Raw genomic sequence first — 24,080 nt, forward strand, 5'->3', positions numbered from 1 at the left:
AAAACTTGAATTTATCTATTTTGCACACGTACTAGTTGGTGACTGTATCAATTCCTACCAACTACATAAATCATGGATTTATATTTGTGTCCGGTCTACATGCCCATTTACTATAGAGTCGTGGAGTTACATGTTTGTACAATTCTGCTTAGCCCTTCACCACTAATGAACAGTAGTTTAGCAAATGGTCCAAACCTTCTAGAATTACAAAAGGTTTGCACCTTTATTTTCTTTTTTCCTAACAAAAAACAGTAGCTATAGTTTCTCTAGCTATCAGGACTGCCTCTAGACACCTATATTCAATTCACTTAAGAACAATGTATGCCCAAGAATTTTAATTACAAAACTTGAGAAAAACCTTACTGAGGGCTAACACATCTTTTAGGAAACATGGGAAATGAACATTTCTCTTTGTCTCTCATATGTATGGTAAAAGGATGTTTCTTACCTGATACAGGTGCACCAAGAGGAGCTAGCTGTATCCGTTGTCCAGTTGATCCAACTTCTTTTTTATGAAAGGAAGGAATATATACTCCTGATGGGTTGTAAGCAGCACCACTTACAAAGCCAGGATTTCCTGTTGATGTTACAGAGTTTTAGTATTTTCAGTTGCATTCAGAAAACCTTGCCTACTTTTTATAGTCACTTCAAAATGTATTTGCAGTACCACAACACTACTAAGTATGAGTGTTCTTTAAAAACTCCCTAGTGCTTGTCTGTTAAAAAAAAGTATATATTAATTCTTTGCTTTGTATATTAGTTGGACCCTTTACAGCACTTAACAGACTCACTAAGTTGCAGATCCAGTACATCTGATCTGCAATTCAGCAGGAATAAAGACAACAGAGCGGGACAAACATTTCATTAGTACTTTCATTAAACTTAGGCTGCATAGAAAGGTTTACACCGAGTTCTAGTGAAAGGTAGGACCTTACCTTTTACTTACAGCTACTTGCTTTACTGGAAGCTGGTTTAAGCACTTCAGTATTTGAAAACTAGCGCTCAACAGCACTCTTTTGCTCAACATGTTCGGCCTAAATCTGTCTAAAACAATAGAACCAAACTTCTCATGTGGGAAGTGGTGCACCACTTGAAGTTGACTTTGCCGGTTCCACAGTTAAAGGCCTTCTATGAAAGTCAGACCCAGTTACCCTCTTTCTTTAACCCCGGTTATAATTCTATTGTGCCTAGTTTTGGTCCAGATATTTCTTTAAAGCAGTGTTACTTTGGGAAGGTTGACATAACCATCCTCATTTGGAAGCTGAGAAACATTGTGCATTTACAGACAAAATCAGTACTGAAATTATTGTCCAATGGCAGAGGGATCTGTTAGAATACTTAGACTCCCTGCTCCAAGACAGCTTCTTACCTTCTCCATGTCTGTCATCACTTGGGACAGTGTTAAGACTGTGCTGGCACAATGTCCAGAGAGAAACGCTTTTGTCTAGTGGTGTGGTTCTGTATTCAGTAGTATTAAATTTGTGAACTACAAGGCCATACACAGTAATTTTAATTTGACCTTTATCAAGTGTGAGCATTTTTATCATATTAATATTCAGCATGGTTTCAATGGTAGTTGCAGTAAAACACGCAATATCTGATTTGACAGTTTTTCTGTCTCCTAAATCTCTGGCTTCAATGCAATCCCAAAATGTTCCTCTTCACACAAACACTCCCAGTCCTCTGTGATAATTTCAGAGCTCAGAGCAGTGGATCTATAAGCTGCAAAATTGGTCATCTACAAACCCAGAAAGGTATCCTCCCTGTTCAGGAGCACTAACAAAAAATATTCAGCTAACTCAGTTTTGCCAGTCTCCCCAAACTGTCACTTCTATCAGTTCCACAAATAGTTGGGTCTCCATGTGGCTTCCCTGTGTCCAGTTGATGCTAGTCTCCAGCACAGTAAAGAATGACACAAAAGTCCTGGTGAAAAATACAACTTTAATAAAGTATTCTAATAAAATTTAACTTTCTTGTAGTCTTTAAGTTGTTCTTCCTTTTCAGGAATTTGCCTGAAAAACAAAACAACGCACAAGTTTTAGTGGTTTGTTCACCTGCCTGTGCACATACACACACACATTCTCTTATTCCCCCAGTTCCTAATTATTTCATTGGGAGTGGTTCATAGCTCTGACAGCTGTCATGGTTTAACCCCAGCCAGCAACTAAGCACCACACAGCTGCTCCTTCACTCCTCCCCGCCTCCCAGTGGGATGGGGAGGAGGATCGGGGAAAAAGGTAAAACTTGTGGGTTCAGATAAGAACAGTTTAATAACTAAAATAAAATATAATCCTAACAATAGCAATAATGAAATATAATAATAATTGTAATGAAAAGGAATATTAAAAAAAAGGAAAAAAAAAAAGAAACAAAACTCAAGGAAAAAAAAAAAAACCAGTGACGCACAATGCAATTGCTCACCACCCGCTGACCGATGCCCGAGCAGTGATCCGCCCCTCCCAGCCAACTCCACCCAGTTTATATACTGGGCATGACGTTCTATGGTATGGAATATCCCTTTGGCTAGTTGGGGTCAGCTGTCCTGGCTATGCTCCCTCCCAGCTTCTTGCACACCTGCTGGCTGGCAGAGCATGGGAAACTGAAAAGTCCTGAACTTAGGATAAGCGCTACTTAGCAACAACTAAAACATCAGCGTGTTATCAACATCATTCTCGCACTAAATCCAAAACACAGCCCTGTACCAGCTACTAAGAAGAAAATTAACTTTATCCCAGCTGAAACCAGGACACAGCTCAGTAGCATTCCTTAAAATTCTGAGGTCTGAAAATAAGAACATGACAGGCCTCAAATAATATAACCTCAAAAAGACTACTGTCTGCTTCTTATCTACAGCTCAGCAAAACCGCCTATCTGACAAAAATTACTCAACCATTTTTTGGTTCTCCTCACCTCTCAATGTCCAATGTCCTTTATGAACCCTTCTGCAGGAAATGGAAGAGTGCAGCCAGGAGGAACAGTCTGGGTGAAACAGAGCGGTCTGGAGGGGTGATCTTTTGTTGGATGAGAACAAGGGAAGGAGGAAAAAAAAAAGTTCAATACAAAATAACAGAATAATTACAAATAAAAAAAAAATCCTATTGAAAAGCACAGTTCCTTACCTCTGACCACTGCTGTACAAAAGAAGGGATTCTTGCTATAGCAGTATTCATCCAGCAGGCATCCAGGAGCTCTGGCAAGCAGATGTATAGGCAAGCATTCCTGGCCATGATTTCAGCAAGTGTAAGCATGTCCCAGGCTGTACCCCTACCTCAAACAACACATACCTGATTCTTCACAAAGGATAAAGTCATTGAATTGTTTGAGCTGGGTAGTGAGTTCAAAAAACCCTATGAATAGTTGCAATGAGACACATCACACAGGCAGTACACACCAGAGGGGCCACAAACTGGGGGAGAGGTGAAACATTCCAGCAGCTTTACAATGCTTGCAGCGAACAGTGTGTTTAGACGCAAACTAGGCTGCCTGGAAACCTGAGTTTCCACCCTCTTACACTAAGGTAACTCCACCAAAATCTATGCAATCACAGCGCTGTAAAATCAGTGTAACAGAGAATCAGAATGCAGTCAATGGTGCAAGTCCCAAGTGCTGTTATGAACAAGCAGTCCTTCAGGAGAGATGCATATGCTGCTTCTTTAGGATTGCTTCTTCACCATTATCCAGCAACAGTGCAGTGACATGCTGTGGATTATAATTAGGGTAATAAAATATTCTCTGACTTTTAAAGCACAATAAGTGCCAAGAGTCCAGAAGAAGTCACAATGAAGAGAGCAAGGTTTGACAAAACAGATTACAACTGAAAATGAAGTATATGATGATCTGGAATCTGCGTTAAGTGCAATTTTTACAAGAAAATGTAAAACATAAATAGGAAATGTGCAAAGAACCAGGGTATAATTGCTATAAATTACCTTTTGGATCCTCTAATTTTTCATTCAACCTTTCTTTGCATGATAGCTTTTCAATAGGTATAAGTAAGTTCTCATCTGTAGACAAGGAAAATGAAAGGAAGAAAAAGATGGAAAGACAGAACTTTAGAAAAAGTGTATGAAGAACCTGGCTAGGTGATGTAAAAGAAATGAGGGAAAACAAATCAAGAAAGATTAAATAGCTGACATTTTTGTAACTATAATGTCTCATTCCTATGTTTTCTCAAGCAGGAAATGTTACTCTAACAAGTTACTTTACAAGGTCCTTTCTAATAATGGAATAAAAATGTGATTTACCAACAATGCAATCACATTCCAGTCACACAAATACGTAAATCACAAGTTTAAGCACGCAGGTGTATCTGCAAAGTTGACTGATCATAACCTTACAATTCTTCATAAATAAAGCATTTGTAACTATTTGGTCTTATCTTAGTTCACCTTAGGGCAATGTTGTGGATACGGGAAAAAAAAAAGCACTTAAATAAACAAAACATAGTTATTTAAACAGTAAACAGCACAGTGTCAACTTTCAATTCTGTCAATATGAAAAAAGAAAACATACATAATTTACATGTGTTATATTTCCATGATCGGTGCTCCAGCTATCCTGGTTTCATGTGTGTCTGTCTTAAATGTTGTTGCCTCACCAGTACATGAAACATCACATGCAATTTAAGATACTGATGGAGATAATACCAAGTATTTTCACACATACAAAATAATCAGTTTTAGGGTTTTTTTTTTTCCTTTAAACTTTTGGTAGATATCCAAAGTAAGCCAGTAAAGACAAAAGCAGGATTTTTAACATTAGCATTCATCTTAATTTTTTTTTTCAGTGCAATTCAGTAGGTAGATGTCTAGCTTATTGATGCATATTTTTGGAAACAGCTCTTTGCCTTTTTGTGCCTAATGCCCTTACAAGACTATTTTATGAATATATTAATTAATTCTGAGGCATCCAGATACTGTATTTCAGAAAACAAGTACATATGATGATTGCTTAAAAAAGTCTGTTCTATTCCATCAAAATTCTGGTAAGTGCTGTTATTTTTCCACTTCCTAAAATCTTTCACGTAATTTCAGATGAACAACTTACAGCTCACCTGACTTTCAGAGGGAAAATCAGGTTTGTTGACACTGCAGAATGGCTCCTAAAGTTCTATTAAAAAGGGGTGCAGCATCTGTATGTAAACAAACCCTCTAAAGTTCTTTCTGTACAAGCATGTAAGGCTAGGTGGTTTATTGGCATTAAAGTATTTGGGAGTGACTCATGCTAGCGGGGCAACGGCTGCAAAGTTGTTAAGGTAACTTCCCATAACAGGGTGATGGGACTGTGTACTTGAAGTATAGGGCTTGGTGGTCAGAAGATAGATTTTAGTCTTGAGTCTGATGCTTTCCTCAGTGAAATCTTAGATAAGCTGTTTAACTAGTCTTAGTCTTCACTCTATAAAATGCTGATAATAGTGTTCTTCACAAAACGTAGTACCAAGAGGCACCTTACTGCAAGTTCCTTGCTGAAAATAAGGGGACTTTCCATGCAGCAAAGTATTTAGGACAAGGCTAGTAGATTGTTAAAAGACATGTTTAGAATATTAGGCTTTTATTACATGAGCACACCACCCACCATCTTGTTTTCATATGTGAGACTGCTGTTTGATAGTATTCCATGGCACACTGACCAGGCAGTAATAAGGTCAAACTATTTGCTTAAATTAACACAGTAAACTAATGGTCTAAGAGGATTATGGACAAAATTTATCTTGACAGAACTTTATAATAGGGGCTAGTCTATACTTCCTTTATGCTCTGAAAGCAAAATATATAGTTTACATATGAAGAAATTGTTATTTTAAGAGTCTCTCGCTAAAACAAGAAAAAAAAAGTTAGCCTAGAAGCTAAGCCTGACAACAGAAGTTAAACCAGATGGTCTTAACTAAATTAATTAAATAAAGTATGATGAGATATAATGTGACCACTTTTAATTACACTTTTACCTGTAGTATTTCTGTTGAAAGTCACTCCCCCTCCAGTGTGTGCCAGCGGTCTAGAAAACAACTGGTTGTTCCAGGTTCCATGTGATCCTTCTTTATTGACTGCTGCTAAAGAGACACTCTTAGGGTTTACACCTTAGAAAACAAATTATGGAAAATGTTATAAATATCAATTGTCAAACATAATTCAACCAATAAAAAATGGACATTGCTAGAACAGTAAAACAACACTGAATTATTTGTGGTATAATGTAAATACCATTAATGTAAAAAATCAATGGACATTGTTTAGGTTAGATTTTTCAGCCAAACCATGAAAAATAGAGACACTGATTTAAGAACAATTCTCCTCATACTTTCAAGAGAACTTTTAAAAGCCATTTTAGTACAGTTACTTGGTTTCTAGAAAACCATAATCTCATTATTGGTATTTTTGACTCTCAAACAATTAACACAAAAATACCTATTAAAAACTAGGGATCTCAAGGCTGAAAATAGACTATTTCTTCAAGGGGTAAATTAAAAAGTAGGACAAAAAGATTCTTGTTACTTCAGCATGTTACGAGCATTGCAAGAGTTAATGGGATTACACAGCATGAAAGCAGCTCCCAGATCTAGTGGTAACAGAACTAAAGTAATATGGATAAATAACAAATATGGTCCTTGGATCTATTATTCTCTTAAGTGCTGAAATTAATTATTTTTTACATCTATGCCTTTCTCATTTAAAACTCTACTAAAACCAGAGAGACATTAGAAGCATGCTTAAAAAAAGATTATAAATACAGATGAACTTTCCATTTGTGTTACCTTTAGATAGGGAAGCTCCCCTCCCCCCCTTTTTTTTTTTTTTGTTCTTTTTTTTTCATTTGAACTTAAACTGTTGAGTCTCTGGGCATCCTATTTAACATTCAAGAAGTGACTTCATATTCAGAAGTCATCACTGGCCTAATGAATTCCTGAGAAATTAGTGATACATTATAACAAAACAACTTGCCTGACAATCAGGAATTCCTCTGTGAGCCACCTAAATTCTCATATGTGGATTACAGTTGTCCTGGTTTCAGCTGGGACAGAGTTAACTTTCTTTATAGTAGCTGGTACAGTGCTGTGTTTTGGATTTAGTGTGAGAATGATGTTGATAACACACTGATGTTTTAGTTGTTGCTAAGTAGCGCTTATCTTAAGCCCAGGACTTTTCAGGTTCCCATGCTCTGCCAGCAAGCAGGTGTGCAAGAAGCTGGGAGGGAGCATGGCCAGGACAGCTGACCTGAACTAGCCAAAGGGGTATTCCACACCATGGAACGTCATGCCCAGTATGTAAACAGGGGGGAGTTGGCCGGGAGGCGCGGCTTGGGAACTAACTGGGCATCGGTCAGCGGGTGGTGAGCAATTGCATTGGGCATCACTGTTTTTTTTTCTCCCCCCCCTTACGTTTTTGTTATATTCATTTTCATTACTATTACTATTATTATTATATTTCATTATTACTATTGTTAGTATTAGATTTTACTTTAGTTATTAAACTGTTCTTATCTCAATCCACGAGTTTTACTTTTTTTTTCCTCTTTCCTCCTCCTCACCCCACTGGGAGGGGGAAGGGGGAAGCGGCTGCGTGGTGCTTAGTTGCTTACTGGGGTTAAACCACGACAACAGTAGAAGTCATGATACACTTACTGTAATTGTGCAAACCATCATGGTAATAAAGAAAAGATACTAAGTGAGACACCAAGGAAATAATTTGATTATAGAGTATATTCAGAATACTAACTGAAGTAAACATTCCCTTTTCTTTCTCCTCCTTCCCATTCTTATTCCTAGCAATTACCTCATTTCATGTTATTTTCCTGATAAAATCACCCAGATTTAGACTAAGCTATCTATTTATTTTTAAGGAGGATAACTGCCTTGAGAAGGGAAGTGAGTGTGTGAATTTCTACCAGTGCAAGTGGCTGATATTTCTAAACACTTCTACCAAGAAGGGTAACTGTGCTTATCAGAACTTTAAGTTCAAAAAAACCCAAACCTCCTGACACTGCAAAACTGAGAACTACGCACTATTTATATAGAGATATATAGATATATGGGTAGTTTCTTTAGTCCTCAGATACACTTGCTTACGGGTCAATCAGGATATATTCCTAGGAATCCAAGAGATGTTGGATTCATATTACTGAGGGGTTTATATGTTACTGGTCATAAGAGGGCCTGTGAACTTTTATGGTGTACAGTGTTGAGCTCCCTTCCACGTTTACATAGTCAGGAACTTCTGCATCAGTTGTGATATGTTCTGGGAAAGGCATTTAGTCCAAAACTTGAAAATTTAGCCTGGTTATGAACAGCAAAATTATCCAGCGTGAAATCTAAAGTTTAAATGTACTGTATGTAGATTGTTCACAGCTTGTATTTTCCGTATGTATTGACTTTTACCCTTACCAGGTAGATATCTTGATTGTCTTAGATAGTACTGTTTTGCTGATGTATTTGATCTTCCTGAATCATTTCTCATCAGAACCTTATTTTCCCCTCCTGGCAGGATACAGCATGAAGCTTTTGGTTCTGGCACACTGAAAAATCAAAATGTTCAAATAATGTGACCAACAACTCCAGCTCAGAATACCACAAGCCGACCCTAGCCTGAAGGGTACGGTGCTCTTCTCTTATCCTACTTTCATCAGTAGAATTTATTCCCACAAAGTAACAGCCAAATCTCATACCTCATGAGAGTCTGACCTGGGACTATGAAGAAAAAAGTGTATCCAACACTACGGAAGAAAAGCAAATGTGGATAACTGTGGCAGAACTTAGTACCAAACTTAAGCAACAAAGGAAATGAAGTGAGTATATCTGATTTTAGTAAAACACACAGTTTCTTAATAAAATGACAAACACCTAAACCATACAGTGCCTGAAAACAAATTTGATTCAGTTTGGATATTACTGGCGCTATATCAACACCACACCCAAAGCTGGTCTGCTCATACAGCTCTTTGCATTCTTGCAGAATTTTGGTGACTTAAATTTTAGCAGATTTGTATTAATCAATCTATAAATCTACTGGACACTGTTCACTAAAAAAATTGTGCTTTTATAATTATAGGACTTACCTAAAAAGACATTCCTTGTTTTTCTTTTCTTTTAACAGTGCAATGCTAGGCTTCTTTGAACATGACATTCCAAATTCAGTATCATCCAAGTCGTCCCAGCTATCCACAGCCTTTACCAAAGTCTGACCCCATCGTCTTCTGCAGCTTTTAGGACCTACTGCACCATTCTGAGGGCCACTAGCTGCTTGTTTCTATTTTAAATAGGAAAAAAAAAGCTTCAATTCAATTCTAAAATTTTATATTTTAGATCTAGTTCACTTCCGGACTACTGCTTAAGAACTTTGAGGGAATTTTTCCCGTTGTCTTGTGCCTATTTGGTCATAGTCTCAGAATGATTTTAAGCACAAAACATAACAATAATGCTGGCAGGTTTTTTGAGTGTAGCTCTTTTGGACTGTCATCCTTAAATTGCTCAATCTACCTGAAGTAGTGAAGTTAATGTTCTATTTGCAGACCCAGTTCAGTGCTCAGCCTCTACTACTGGTATCTTGCTGAACTCATGCTCTTGACAGTGGTAGATGAACTGTCAAGAAGTAGGGTACAGTGGTGCAGAACATTCATGGCAATCATGCTCAGGGTTTAGGAGTGCCAATTGCTGTGGCCCCGAAGTAAATACAGCAAATAAAAGAAGTTAGTCAGGCCTTTCCTTAACTTTCTCTTCCAAAGAAATTATTAGATCTTAAAACGGTCCTTTCATGTGACTATAGTTTGCTTTCCAGTACTTTCTGAATAACTATTATTTTTAACATACTTTATATTGTAGTTCAGTGAGTATAAGTGGAAAGCAAAATGAAGATTACAAACCGAAGTTTAATACTCATCTTGCTAAAAATCTTACTTGTTAAATTCTTCCAAGCTTAGGAATTGGATGAACTTTCTCAGGTATTTTCCTGCTTGAGGCAAGTGAAATTCTCCCTTTCCACTTCTCTATTGTATACGAACATATATTTTTGTGAATTGTTTCTCAAAGGTCAATAAACGATAGCTGTCATAACTACATTACTGCATAAGCATGTCAGTAAAGGCTATTATAAATGAACACACATTGTTGTTACAAGCAATCTATTCTTCTGATTTGCTGTAAAATTTCAGTAAGTGACCAGTTATATCCTTAATTAGTCCCTAATTATCCATCTGTATTTCCTCTAATAAAAAGTATGACAATTTTCAAGGGATCGTCTGGTTGAATATAGTAAGAACTTTTAATAAAACCACCTAAGTATTTATTGAAGACAACTTACCGGTGATGAGTTTTTATTAATAGTTGGAAAAAATGGTTGTGCCTGTGGCTGCTGTTGTTTTGGTACTTGCTGGTTAGCTGTATTTTGAGGCAACTGAATTTGCTGGAGAGGCTGGTGGTTAACCTTTGACAAGGGCTGTGGCTGTGTTTTGTCAGGTACATCAGGTGAAGACAGAGCTTCTGGCTTGGATATAGCTTCCAGTTTAGGTAAAGCTGGCTTTGGCTCTGTTGGCTGAACTGGTTTAATAGTAGTCTGCTTCTCCAGATACTGTGGAGGAGGTCCTAAAACTTGGCCAACTTGAAAGTAAGGGTACTTCAAAGCCTGGAGAAGAAGATATAACATACTAATTTTACTTCAAAAAGTTGACTTTGGTAACCTCGTCAAGGATCTAAGCAGGTTTCTGAAGCATTTGAGCAAGCTCTACAGCACAGATGCAAGATAGATGCATAATGAGATCATATGTAAACAGTGTGTATTGGTAAGTGTCAGTTCTGCATTTTAAACTCTTCCCATCATATAATTTAGTAAGATGGATCCACTTGTACATGTTACAGCAGTCATGTACTTTCTTTCCCTCCTTTACTTCTAGGTTTTGTGGAGTCTGTGTTTTGAGGTGCATTTTACATTCAATACCATTCTATATTCATGCAGTAACAAATTTCAATCTTAAAACAGGCAGTCTCCACTACCTTTACCACATGCTTTATTACATGTTTCCACTGCTAACTCTGTTTTGACAACTTGATGAACAGCTTTTTTTTTAATTTAAAAAACCCCAAAAACCAGAAGTGTGATGATTGCCATTTAAGATTAATGTATGGGTTTTACAATTAGAGGATGTTAACGAGCAAAGTTTCTCCTTCATTTTCTTATCACCAGCTTTCCCTGTCTTTGTTTTACTTTGAAGTACATTCACTGTGCTTGCTGTGCCTTCATGGTGTTTATTAAGAAACTACAGTGTCTGTCTTCAGGCAGATGTGTATTTCATTCTTTGACCTTTTCATGTCCACCGCTAGACACACAGCATAGACATACCTTACTAACACAGCTCCTCCTATGTCAAAACAACACACTCTGCTACTCCTTCTGGGTAGGATCCTACTCTTTGTTAGTTCTCAAAGAGATGTTTTCCCTCAGCCGCACTTGAGAATTGCTGCCCTTGTACACATTTGCATGTATATACATTAAAAACTCTCCCTTTTGGCTGTGGATTACACGACTGCTGCAGCTGCTTCCTTGACAACTCACTTGGGCAAAAGCTGGTTATTTGCTTTCCGAAAGCACCATGCAGTATTCTGTACAGAGATATATAGCACTGCACTACAGTTAGATCTCAGTGATTGTAACAATAGATATGCTTTATAAAGTGGAGAGAAATGGTTGCTCTACTTGGTACCAGCTGCTTAACCACTTCTGAATCACTTACATTACATCCATGTAGGATAACTTGCAGTACGTCCTTTTTCTTTCCCGATTGTATTCCCCTTTTATACCTTCTAAATAGGATTGCATTAGGTATGAATACTAAAAAAAAAAAATAAAATCAGTAGAATGTACCCATCTTTGGTACTTGAAATATGTTTTTTAAAATTAACTTGGAGAAAAACTGTGACCTTTGTGACCTATTGGTATGTTCTTCACAAAGTTCTTTCCTTATCACTTAGTATAGTTGACATCCCATCTCCAAGTAAAAATAATCCTTAGCTCTTCCATACTGCATTCCATCTGCAGCTTCACAAAAAGCAAAGCTTAATTTTCAATATCACCCTTCATACAGATGGGGGAGGAAAAAGAAGGTGGCAGAAGTGACTTATAGTCTCAATTCAGGAAACTTGCAGCTCAGATTTTTCTCTATCCTGTACAGAGACAGTTTTAGAATATGCCCATACAGAAGACAACATTGCAGAAATAACTAAAGAGTTTATGATGTCTGCTGAGCCAGGTTTAGAACTTTCGCTCCTCACTACTCAGTCTCATTCCCACCAAAGTGTTCAAAATGAGAAGACACTTCTCTGGCCATCAGTATTATGACAATCAATTGGTTTCTGTACCTACAATTTTTTAACAATGCAAGAAAATTCAGTCTTATGCTTAATCATTTAGGTGCTCAGACCTGACTTGCTGTAGGTCTCTTCTTTGGATTCCAGTTCAGCGTATCACTCATAAGCTGTATGGCTTCATTGCTTGCATTTGGGATGAGAGTTTTTAGGCTTATAGGGACACATTGTGGGAAACGGAAATTCATGGCAGAAGCAAGGTGGTATCCTTCTGGCCAGTCACTCTGTTTCAAAGGAAAGAAAAATGAGTACCAAAAAAGAATGCAGACTATGTATCTTTGAGGTATTATACAAAACTTAATTTTATGCAGCTTGAGTCATGCTTGGTCCATGTAGCTCCTTCCTATACAGTGGAAAACACGCATTCCTATTTTCTACTACAATTACTAAACCACCAGCATCAATCTGCAGTGGCAGTCCTTCTCAAGCTCTCCTGTAGGTAAAGGTGGAACCATCATTGTGGATACCACACTTGGACATATTCTATCTGAAGGAGAAGAGAGTGCAGCAGTACCAGGAGCAGTACTGAACATCCCATCTACCACAGACATGAGCTCAAACAGCTGACTTCAACATTACTTCTTTATGGGAATAGTAAAGGTGAGGCCCTTCTACCCAGCATACCATGGTTGTGTAACCATGATGCAGCCTATACAATATACCACTGATTCCACTGACCATTAAGATAGTCAATGATTAAATTACAACCAGACACTACTGCAACAGAAAAAAGCCATGACCACCAGATTAAAACTTTTTTTTTTGAGTGTTTAACTTTCCAAAAGTAAACCCTGAAGTCCTTCGTTGCTTGATAATGACACTGTTTGACTACAGAACCATAGGATTATCAAAGACCTCAAGAGATCATCTAGTCCATGCCCTTGTCCTTGCCTGACAGGTGTTAGTCTCAAAAAGCTTCCAGTTTCTGGCACTCCACAACCGCTCTAAACAGTCTATTCCAGAGCTTAATTCTCCTCAAGATTAGAAAAATGTAGGTTTCTCTTACGACAACAAAAGACTACTGCTGAGTGTGCTATCATCCATGGATACCAAGAGGGACTATTTCTTTCTTCTCTCTAGAACAGCCTTTTTATACATTAGAAGGTGTATTTCTTCTTCTTTCTTAGTCTTCCTTTGTATAGGCTAAAGAAACTCAAACAACTGAACTCCTGGGTCTAGGCTTTTAAAGTTTTTCTTCTACTCTAGACTCTGATTTTTCTCTCTTGAAAGGCAAAACTTTAAACTGGATATAATATAGCAAGTGGAACAGAAAGATTAGTTCATACGTCAGTGGACAATACTCCTTTCTCCACACACTGGTATGGTATCTGTCTTTGTTGCAACAAAATACTGTTGACATACAATGCACTATATAGCTCCTACATCCTCTTTTACAGATGTGTTAGCTGGATAGGTATCCCCAGATATTCATACGGCTGATTATTCCTGCCCAAGTACAGCACTCTACACACTACTAAAGAAATTTTTTTAAAGCTACATCTCTAATTTTATAAAGAAACTCTGAATTCTAATCTTGTCTTCTAACATACTCAATGCTTCCCAGCCTGCAATCCACCAACTTAAGAAGTAAAATCTATTCCATCAGAAGGCCTTTAATACAATTTCAAAATTTCATCAGATGCAGAACCACTCAAGAGTCCTATTCAACCTATCTTTCATTTTGAATGCGAACCAGTACAGCTTACTCTCTGAATAAGGCTTTCAAAACAGGTATGCAGTTTGTTTATATAAATATGCTGATGAGAATGTTATGAGGGACAGCGTCAGAGACCTTACTGAAGACAATGTATGATATTAGTGCTTCTCCTCTATCCACAAAGCTTGTTACACTGCTACAGGAGTAAACTGGATTGATTTGATAGAATTTGGTCTTAAGATACCACGTTAGCTATTACTCATCTTTTTATGTACAACAGTTTTAGCTCTGCTAACACAGTCTATGGTAATCAAAGAACTCAAATATAATTATAAACCACATCTGGTTAAAATAAGTCTCAAGACTTCAAGTGACTTCCTATTCTACCTCAGAGAATAATTTGCTCATTTAAATTAATGGAGATAGACTCCTTCCTCCTCCGCTGCATCTCCCTCCTTTATTGGCGTTGGTGACATTCTGTCTGCCAGAAGTAGCGATAAAGGAATGACTTAGAACGAAGTAGCCAGGGCTGCATGTTGAACTGGTGAAGTACAGGGACAGGGTGAAAATAGTAAGAGTGCAAAAATGAAAAATACATTTCAATTTATAAAAAAAATGAAATTGGAATTATTTAAAGTGCCATTGCCAACCTTCAACTAATGAAAATGCATTTCATTAATCTCTCCTTTTCAGATCGTCATCAGCTTTTTCATTAAATTGGCATACTACAAGTACACCATCACTGCCAGTACTTGAATGGTGCAACTTACTGATTTATAAAGTAAATAAAGCAACATTTTATAAATAAAGCAACTTCATTTATAAAATAAAGCAAAACAGTTGCCTGTCACTACTTAAAAAACCCAAACTCACAGAAGTCATTAGTATGGTATTATGGACTTAAAACAAAGGAACGCAAATTGGAATGAAGATAGCTTCTGGGCATAATTCCTGTAATTCCTTATTGCAGGATAATGGAATAAATGAAAATGCATGTCTGAAAAAAATACTATTTGTAAAACTATTGGCGAAACCAGACTATTAAAGTAACTGCTTACATTTTTCAGAATGCAGAACAGTACTTAACTTGTAACAAATGCATCATTGGTTGTGATAATTCCTATCATAATATTTAAGTACTCTTCTTACACAGTGATCTCTCTGAGGAATGCCTTAGCATTGTCATAAGGAGATAAAATTCCCAAGTCTGCCCAGCAGATGACAGGGGCACAAAGGAACTAATTACAGCTTCCTGATCCTAGAGGGCTGACTTACAGTGTCTCTAACCCTTAGGGTCTTTAGAATAGGCTACAGTTTTCTCTGAAATACTCAGCTGGTAATGCTTCCTGGTTTCTCAAGCAATCAGCTTGCTAGTGAGGGAATGACAGAGTGTAAACAGTCATGATTTGCTTCTGTTAACTACTTATAAGGTTAGAGAAAAAACACAGCAGTCAGCTCAGTGCTGCTCTGCTACTACGCACAGTGAAAATCTCTCTCTGATCTTCCTGCACTTCCAGAACTTGTTTATGCTATACGTTGAAAATGTTCCAGAAGCTATTATGTTGCTGTCTTTCACAGATATCTTAATATACATCAAAATGTTCCTTTTACTATGCTAGACTTGTGAGCTGCTTAAGAAACCTAACATCTGTGTCTGAAAACTCAAGTCTTGAAATACTGCTCATATGACACATTATTTCTGATGCACAATTGTCACAGCAAGCACTGTTTTACACATCATAGCAATTTTCACTTAGTCCTCTACACTCAGTTTTCACTTCCACAACATATCATCTATAACTCTCCACCTCTGACCTTTTACTCTCTGCTCTGTCATGAGTTTGCACCTGTTTCTCAGTATGTTCTCGTGGATGTTTTCCCACCACTTCAAGCTCTGCAGTTCCTAGCTAAGCTTAATCTATTTCTGTTTTTAAGTTTTCTGTTCCTCGCTTCTCTATTGATAGCAGCCTTTTTACTGGATAAGAATTCTGCTGTATTTTATATCAGTAGAACACTAATGAAATTGATGTTTATCTCTCCCACCCTTAGGTTTTGCAGATCTAGAGACTCTGTGTTCAGTCAGTTATTTCACCAAGTTCTGTTTGTGCCCATAAAGTACTGATATACCTCTGCCATCTCTTACCTTATTCTCCAAAAAATATTTTTATTATACGGTATTTTTTCAGTTTATTAAAAATCTTGAAGGTAAGCTTATTCTTTTCTTTCATGTTCATATATCCATTTGCTAAAACAACTTTTTAACTGAAGTAAATATAAATGCATACATTTTTATATGCACGACCCAAACCTTCCTTGTAATTTAAAATAGTATTTAGCCCATCCAGAAAACGATTGTTTCCTCTCTAAAATACTGCACATTTTTCCTCCATTACTTTTTATCGCTAATAATATTTATGAGAGATCTGTGTTTGAGATCAAATGTTTCCTTTATGCTTTAAAAATAAGAAAAGCATAATTTGTCTTATTTATGGTATCTTCTACAAGCTCCAAATTCTGGGTGCCAGCCTAGAAGAATTACACTTTCAGGAAAGGAAAGCAAATTGGCTGTGGCAAAACGAAATCCTAGGAGACTTCTGATTTTCTTTCCAATATGCATAGCTTTAAATAACTAAATTAAACAATTTTATCTATCTTTCATCAGAGGAGAGCAAGGCTACACATAATGGTATGATATAAACCAGATGCTAATATACAACAAAAGACTAGCATTACATGCCTTAATGGAAGCTTAAAAGAAATACAGTTGAGAAAACCTTAAGTCCGTAGGAAACTTACTAATACAATAATTTATATGTACGTTCCGAAAGAGAGATAACATTCAATGGTTTATAATAATTTTATTTCACTTTTTTTTTTTTTTAAATGCAATTGTGTGAGTTTTTCTAAGTCTTACCTTCTTTGGAGTCCCTAATACTTGGCAAATTTTGAAGATTTCATCTACTTCACTTGTGCCTGGGAAAAGAGGTCTTAGTGTGTATAATTCAGCCATTATGCTGCCAACTGCCCACATATCAATAGGTGAGCTATAAATAGACGATCTTAGCAAAACTTCAGGAGCACGGTACCTATGAGGATGGAAAGAAATAATAGATGAATTAAAATGGTAAGAGGAAGATAATTAGTTAAGATAATGTATTAACTTCTTCATATACTTACCACCTGGTAGAAACATAATCTGTATAAGGTGGCTGAGATCTTAGTTCTCTAGCCAAACCAAAATCTGCTATTTTCACAAGTTCTGGTCCAATACACAGAAGGTTTTCAGGCTTCATATCTCTATGAAAAAATCCTATAGAAGACCAGACAGAAAAGGATGGCAAATTATTGTGTCATCACTTCTTAAACAGCAACCTCTAATAGAGTAATCCAAAGTTTGCTTTGGGATGTTTTGGAAGAATATAGCTTTTTTGTGTGTGTGTCTTCTTTCTTTCTTTTTTTAATTCAACATAAAAGAATGGTAACCCTCCCCCCAACAAGCACACACATTTTCCCTCCAGTGAGTATTACACCAAGTGTTCTTAAATTAATCAATGTAAACTGTCATTAACACACTAAGGAAAATGAATTGGCTATTGCAGCAACATCAAGTAACAAACCAATTTCAGAATGAAATCTTTTGCAAAAACTACAACTGCTTTGTCAGTTTTGGATAATGGAAAATTGAGCATCTGACACACCTGCTTTACAAAATTCCTTGAATGATTTTTAACTAGTTTATTTATCATTGTGACAACAATTTGCAGACACAGACATATAAAAGATATAAAAATTCTGCTCGGGAATGCTAATATTAGTAATGCAGGCACACAGAGTTTCTTTAATGCTTGCTGGTGGCTTGAGCACCTATATACCTGGACAGCGGTTAAGTTGCTAAGCAAATAAATTCTGCAGTTTAATTGGTACACACAATTTTTTATAATATAAATCAATTTGATTGAAATTCACTTGCTACAATAAAGCATCCGATTTCTGCATGCAGAAACTGACAACCACTGTAAGAAATTGGCTGAAATTATTACAGTGAAAAGTAAATGTTCAAATTTATCATACTCATCATTCCCAAACACTTATGGTCAAAACAAAATATTAATATTGTAACTTAGAAATGGCAGTTTTTCTTAAATTCTAACTTTCTCATTTATTTCATGTAGAAATGAGGAAGGAAAAGAGGATGCTAATAATCAGAGAACAGTATATGATCTTGATCAGAAAGACATGAAATGGCAATTTCTGGGTATTTGATAATACTAAACAGAACTAATTATTTATTTGAATTCATCAACAGGCCTCGCCAGGATACATGAAAGCCAATCAGAGATCATTGGGAATATTGTTTCTTATTTCATTTTCAGCTAATATTTCATTGCCTTTGGAAAGTTTTAAGGACACCAATGTGACGTGAAGGACAAGTTATCCTGGTTTCAGCTGGGATAGAGTTAATTTTATTCCTAGTAGCTGGTACAGTGCTGTGTTTTGGATTCAGTGTGAGAATGATGTTGATAACACACTGATGTTTTAGTTGTTGCTAAGTAGCACTTATCCTAAGTTCAGGACTTTTCAGTTTCCCATGCTCTGCCAGCAAGCAGGTGTGCAAGAAGCTGGGAGGGAGCATAGCCAGGACAGCTGACCCCAACTACCTAAAGGGGTATTCCATACCATGGAACGTCATGCCCAGTATATAAACTGGGTGGAGTTGGCTGGGAGGGGCAGATCACTGCTTGGGCATCAGTCAGCGGGTGGTGAGCAACTGCAGTGTGCATCACTTGTCTTTTCTTGGGTTTTATTTCTCTCTCTTTTTGTTGTATTACTTTTTGTTACAATTATTATTATATTTTTATTATTATTAGGTAATATTATATTTTATTTTACTTCAGTTATTAAACTGTTCTTATCTCAACCCACAAGTTTTCCTTTTTTTTTTTTCCCCGAATCCTCCTCCTCATCCCACTGGGAGGCGTGAGCGGCTGCATGGTGCTTAGTTGCTGGCTGGGGTCAAACCATGACACAGGTACAAAATAAGAGTTGGGCAAGAGAGTGAATTACTACTTTTTAAAATGCAATGGAGCGTAATACCAGTATTTCAGAATGCAGTTTGCAGACAGAAATTAAAACATAAGCATTAAGTTTTGTAAATGCTGTGAAACTTTCTGTTGTTGTTGTGAGCACACAGCACCTCTTATTTAGGCTGTGCTACTAATTCCTAGAAAAGTCCCACCTCTTAAAATCTTTAAATCCAGGTTGTATGTGATAAGGAGACTGTTTGAATTTCTTAGTGAACAAGTTATTTTAATATTTTTTTAGATGTAGGGTATCATATTAGTTATAGTATCTCAAGACAGGAGAAACTGCCATCTGTAAAGTATCAATGCTCATTAAATAGATCTTTTTGAGGAAACAGAAATCCATAGTATAGCACAGCATACAAGTTTTTTTAGTTTGTTTATTCATCTGGTAACTAAGGTGGAAAAAAGTACTAAACAGTGTATGATCCATATCTAATGCTTTCAAAAAGAAAGAGGAAAATCTGATTATAGGAAAACAAAATGTAACTTCAGGTATGGTGTAAAAATGCACCATACTTGAAACAGATAGGAATAATTTTTATTAGAGATAATTAATAGCCTTTGCTAGATATTTTTATTCATGTTATTACTGTGCATTATCTTATTTTCTAAAAAAGTGTTACACAGTTAAACTCTAGTAAGAAACCTACCGTGTTTATGGATAAAAGCTAGCCCTTGTAATATCTGATACATCATGTTTCTGATGACTGACTCAGGGAACAACTTGTTTCTGTGAAGAAACAGATTAACAACTTCACATAATTTAAAAAAATAATGTATTTTCAGAACGTACGTGTTTCTTCATTTTGCACAACACATCATGAACAGATGAAAACAGACCCATCAAGTCTTGCGCACAAAGACAGACAGATGCAACTAGCTCTCATCCCAAAACTCACTTGCTGCCAGGCCTTAATTTCACTCACTTTAAGTGCTGCAGAGGGACTTCTCTGCAGAGAGGTTCATGATCCCATCTCTCTGTAGAAGCTGGTTGGCCAGTAGTGTGTTTGACCAGATGAACATGGAATGCACAGTAATGTAGCAAGGAAGAGAAAGCACAGCGCAGCACTGTGGCAGGTGTGTTAATCAGGGTTCCCTTAAGGGTACCACTGGGTGAGAGCAATGCTTCTCAGCTGTAGCGTAACGTTGTGCTAGTATCGCTAGCAGCTATCTCAGGACGCAAAGCGAAGAGCTTTGCACATTAGGAGATAAAGTGCATGACAACGCCTGAAGGAAACACACATTAAAGGCAAAAGAACTCAGCAAAGAAAAATGTTATTGAAAAGGCAGGTCCTATTCCAAAGTCCACGTTGCAAGCCTTGCTGTGTAGTGTTTGTCCAAGATTGCAACATCACACAGCTAGTCCATATATAGGTCTTTCTTATAAGTATGCATGCACGTACATGCAGATGACCATCCCCACCTTAAGCCAAATCCATGAGCAAAAGCAGAACGAACAGTGTTTATCCAATCCTTCATACATTAAAGTGAAGGCTAATAAAGAAAAAAAAAAAGTATTTGGAATTTCTGTCATGGCTCTACACACCAAAGACATGCAAACTATCGTGTTAACAACTGAACAAACTGTTATTTCCAAAAGCATTACAATATGCAATATTGTAATGCAGAGCAATGCAGAATTCTACCCTCAGATAAGCAGGCGCAGCAACTCCTGTTCTCATCAGTGTGGCTGCAAGAAGAGCCAAACCCGGAAATTCCAGTGTGTTCTTCAAGATAGCATAAGAATCATTAAATAAAGCATGATAGCACACTATTTGTTCTGTGAAAAAGACATACCTGTCCTTCATTAACTGATAGAGATTTTCCTTCATGTATTCAAATACAAAGTAAAGGTGGTCATTTTCTCGTATGACTTCTTTCAATTTTATTACATTGGCATGATTTAGCTTCTTCAGAGACTGTAATAGAGCAAAATATGGCTTCAGATAACTCGACAGTGACTTTGATTCCTTATCAGAACTAAATTTTTAACATGTAAAAGTTTCTAGCACAGAATTTACAAAACATGTCCAGCTGATAGTCCGTATTTATCTTGTAATCTCTGTTTCAAAGAACAACAAAATAGCATTTTAAATTAATTTCAAAATAAAAGCAGCAATGATATTAATAGTAGTTTAAAACTTCTATTTCTAGGGATTACACCATAGCTGGGGTGAAGATTAACACAAATTCCTAATTCCCTACAATGAAAGACAGTTCTGAAGCTGTAACAGCTCTTGCTTACAGAACTGAGTAAGAAAACCCAGCAATTTTTTTGTTGTGAAACTTTCATGAACAAGGATTCTCTTACAGGTATTCTTTTTGGAGATACTGATTATGTGTGATCTCCAATAAGTTAAGCCTAAATTATGGATACCCAACTCCTTTGTTAGGGAGTTTTGCATATACAGAAAATCAGATGCCCAAAACATGGGATGACTTGGAATTTAAGCCCAGTATTTCAAGTGTTATTCTATCATTTGGCTAGCCAAAACTCTCCGTGCTTTCTACAAATGCCTCAAGATATAAGGACTGGATATACACCTAGAAATCTGCCATTAAAATGAAAGAGCAGGATGGTAAACCACAGACACACACACACATACAAAATCAATTTCTTTGTCTTCTCTCAAAGACAAGAGGCTTGGCTATGAGATGTGGCCACTGCTTGAGAATAGTGGGATATTCCACAAAGCAGCAGGAGCTCTAGGAGTGCCAGCAGCCCATGGTTTTGTGGAATCTGTCACCCCCATTTAAAGAGTTCACAGAGTTTGGCCTTATGCTTGGACATTGTAGATGCCCTTTTCCTTCATGCAAACCTCACCAGACACTTATTTTTAAATGTGGTATGTTGACCACTTTACCTTGACTTCTCTCAAATTCATACATTCATCCCATGAATAGAACTTTCTTTTCATTCTGAAATACAAGTTTGAGATAAAGTATTTTCAGTGAACAGTACAGAATGCTTTTAGAACAAAAAGTCTAAACATGTTATTTTCCAAGTGTAGCATTAGCTGTATTTTGAACTCAATTTAAAACATTCTAGAATACCCATCAGCAACATAATTAAACACAAACTCAACTCTTAGAATTGCTAGAAATTTAAGTGTTTGATGATTAATCACTGCAAACATATTTTTAGAGGAGTAGTTAGCCAGAGAGAGCATGATACTCCAAGGTATTTATAAAAACATCAGGGACAGAAAATCCCTTTGTATCATTTGAATTGTGCTCTTAATAACAAGGAAAGCAACAGTGACACTGCACATAAAACATGGATATTTCAAACCAGAAAAATCACCTCTTTGTGCTTAAGTTGCACATTCTAGGAAAACAAGAAAATTATATTTTTGAAATCTGCAAAGTATCTTGACTGCTTAACATTATAATTAAGCATCTGACTTTATCAGTCATTTTTACAAACCTGTTTCAAGGTATTAAATACCAAATAAAAATGGTTTCATTTTTTCAAGCAATACTTATATGTACATACAATAATCTCTAAACTAATCATTATATATAATAGTGTAATACATTTATTTGTAAGTCTCGCATAGATACAAACATGGATATTCGGTGTTGCTCAGATCTTGGGACGGGGTTGTGAATGTCATGTTATTTGCTGTGTTTCTGTGAAGCTCTAGTGCCTAGAGCGAAGAGATTTAAACCCAAGATTTTCATTTAAAATAAATGTATCTTCAACCAAAACTGTCCCCCCTCAAATCCCAAACTTAAAAATCACACAAAAGAATTCCAAATCCTGAAATCATGAAAACGAAAAACACTTCCCACAAAATGTTGTTCCTTTTGCCTAAAAATAATGAAAATAATCAATTGCAGATTTTTTTTTTTTTTAGCTTAGATTAATAACATTAACTTCAGTAACGGTACTAACAGTATACGGAAAAACCTGAAATTCTCAGAAATTCTTAAAACAAAAGCCAGTCAATTATATTACAATTAACTTTCTGCAGTAAATCTGTAAATGGAGGTAAAAAAAATCTCAGCAACATACAATTTCTGGTATTTCAACTTACGCTTCACATACTGCTTGCAATTCTGTAAGAATACAAGGGGAACTTCCCCACTCCTCTAGTACTATTTTTGTTGTTTTGTAATAATCTTTTTGACAAATATGACAATGCTGATGATTACGCACAACACAACTTTATTAGATCCAAGGACACAGCCTTTATTTACCTGACCAGATTGTTACCTGGTATTTATCATTGTAGCAATATCTGAAACTTAATGCAGTACCTAAAAAGATTTCGGGAGGTGGGAATGTATTTCAAATCTACCCATTAAGATGGGTGTTCTTACAATTCATATAAACAACAAACTCCCTAATTAATCAACTGCACATTCAGTTTTGCTTTTACTTTGGTGTTAGCCTAACAACATTTTTAGAAGGAAGCATGTTTGAACTGAACAAAAGCAGTATGCAATTTTATAAGCCAAAATAAATCAGTAATTTATACAAACTGATGTGTGTCTCTATTGATCTGTTAGATGAAGTCTGACCCATAATCACCTTGTTAAGCATCTTAATTAAAAGAATTAATTTTGTTAATTTCCTTAAAAAGGGACATTTTTTCTGTTCTACACAGATGGCAGACAACAATAAAGTTAAAAGTGAAAATCTTTAAGCTTTTGCAAGTACGTTTACTGAATTTAGATGCTACATACCTTTTGATAGCCACAAGTTCTCCTGACTCATTGCTCTTCCCCATCAACACACTGCCATAGGTGCCATCACCTAGTTGTTTCATGATTGTGTAACGGTTCATTTTTTTTAAGGCCCCAATAGCCAAAAGCTTATGAAATTCTAAATGTCTTCTGTTTTATTAAAGGATTCTATGTTCTTTGATTTTCTTAGAGATATCTTCTTCCAGACTGTTTTACGTTGGTGAATGTCTTCTCATAATGGAGCACGCTATTCACTAGTCTCCTTCAAATTACAGCTTCTTTAAGATCCAGATATAAAGTT

The 24,080-nt window shown here is 36.4% G+C and overlaps 1 protein-coding gene across 5 annotated transcripts in view; it reads right to left on the reverse strand.

Moving 5' to 3' along the window:
* The window catches only part of MAK (male germ cell associated kinase), a 28,413-nt gene extending 4,333 nt beyond the window's left edge, over positions 1-24,080 (reverse strand). The window contains exons 1-13 of one of the 5 annotated variants that reach the window (XM_050891403.1): positions 23,780-24,080; positions 21,952-22,006; positions 20,885-21,006; positions 19,738-19,817; positions 17,181-17,313; positions 16,918-17,089; positions 12,403-12,570; positions 10,290-10,610; positions 9,049-9,215; positions 8,378-8,508; positions 5,945-6,076; positions 3,930-4,004; positions 449-577 (exon numbers count right to left, since the gene is read on the reverse strand). In XM_050891403.1, the coding sequence (XP_050747360.1) occupies positions 449-577; positions 3,930-4,004; positions 5,945-6,076; positions 8,378-8,508; positions 9,049-9,215; positions 10,290-10,610; positions 12,403-12,570; positions 16,918-17,089; positions 17,181-17,313; positions 19,738-19,817; positions 20,885-21,006; positions 21,952-22,006; positions 23,780-23,880 (1,786 nt within the window). In that variant the 5' untranslated portion in view covers positions 23,881-24,080. Of the gene's footprint in view, positions 1-448; positions 578-3,929; positions 4,005-5,944; positions 6,077-8,377; positions 8,509-9,048; positions 9,240-10,289; positions 10,611-12,402; positions 12,571-16,917; positions 17,090-17,180; positions 17,314-19,737; positions 19,818-20,884; positions 21,007-21,951; positions 22,007-23,779 lie in introns of all 5 variants that reach the window. The other 4 variants (XM_050891402.1, XM_050891405.1, XM_050891404.1 and 1 more) reach the window with 4 other exon arrangements.

The sequence above is a fragment of the Gymnogyps californianus genome, chromosome 2, assembly GCF_018139145.2.
Source record: "Gymnogyps californianus isolate 813 chromosome 2, ASM1813914v2, whole genome shotgun sequence".
Taxonomy (NCBI): Eukaryota; Metazoa; Chordata; class Aves; order Accipitriformes; family Cathartidae; genus Gymnogyps; species Gymnogyps californianus.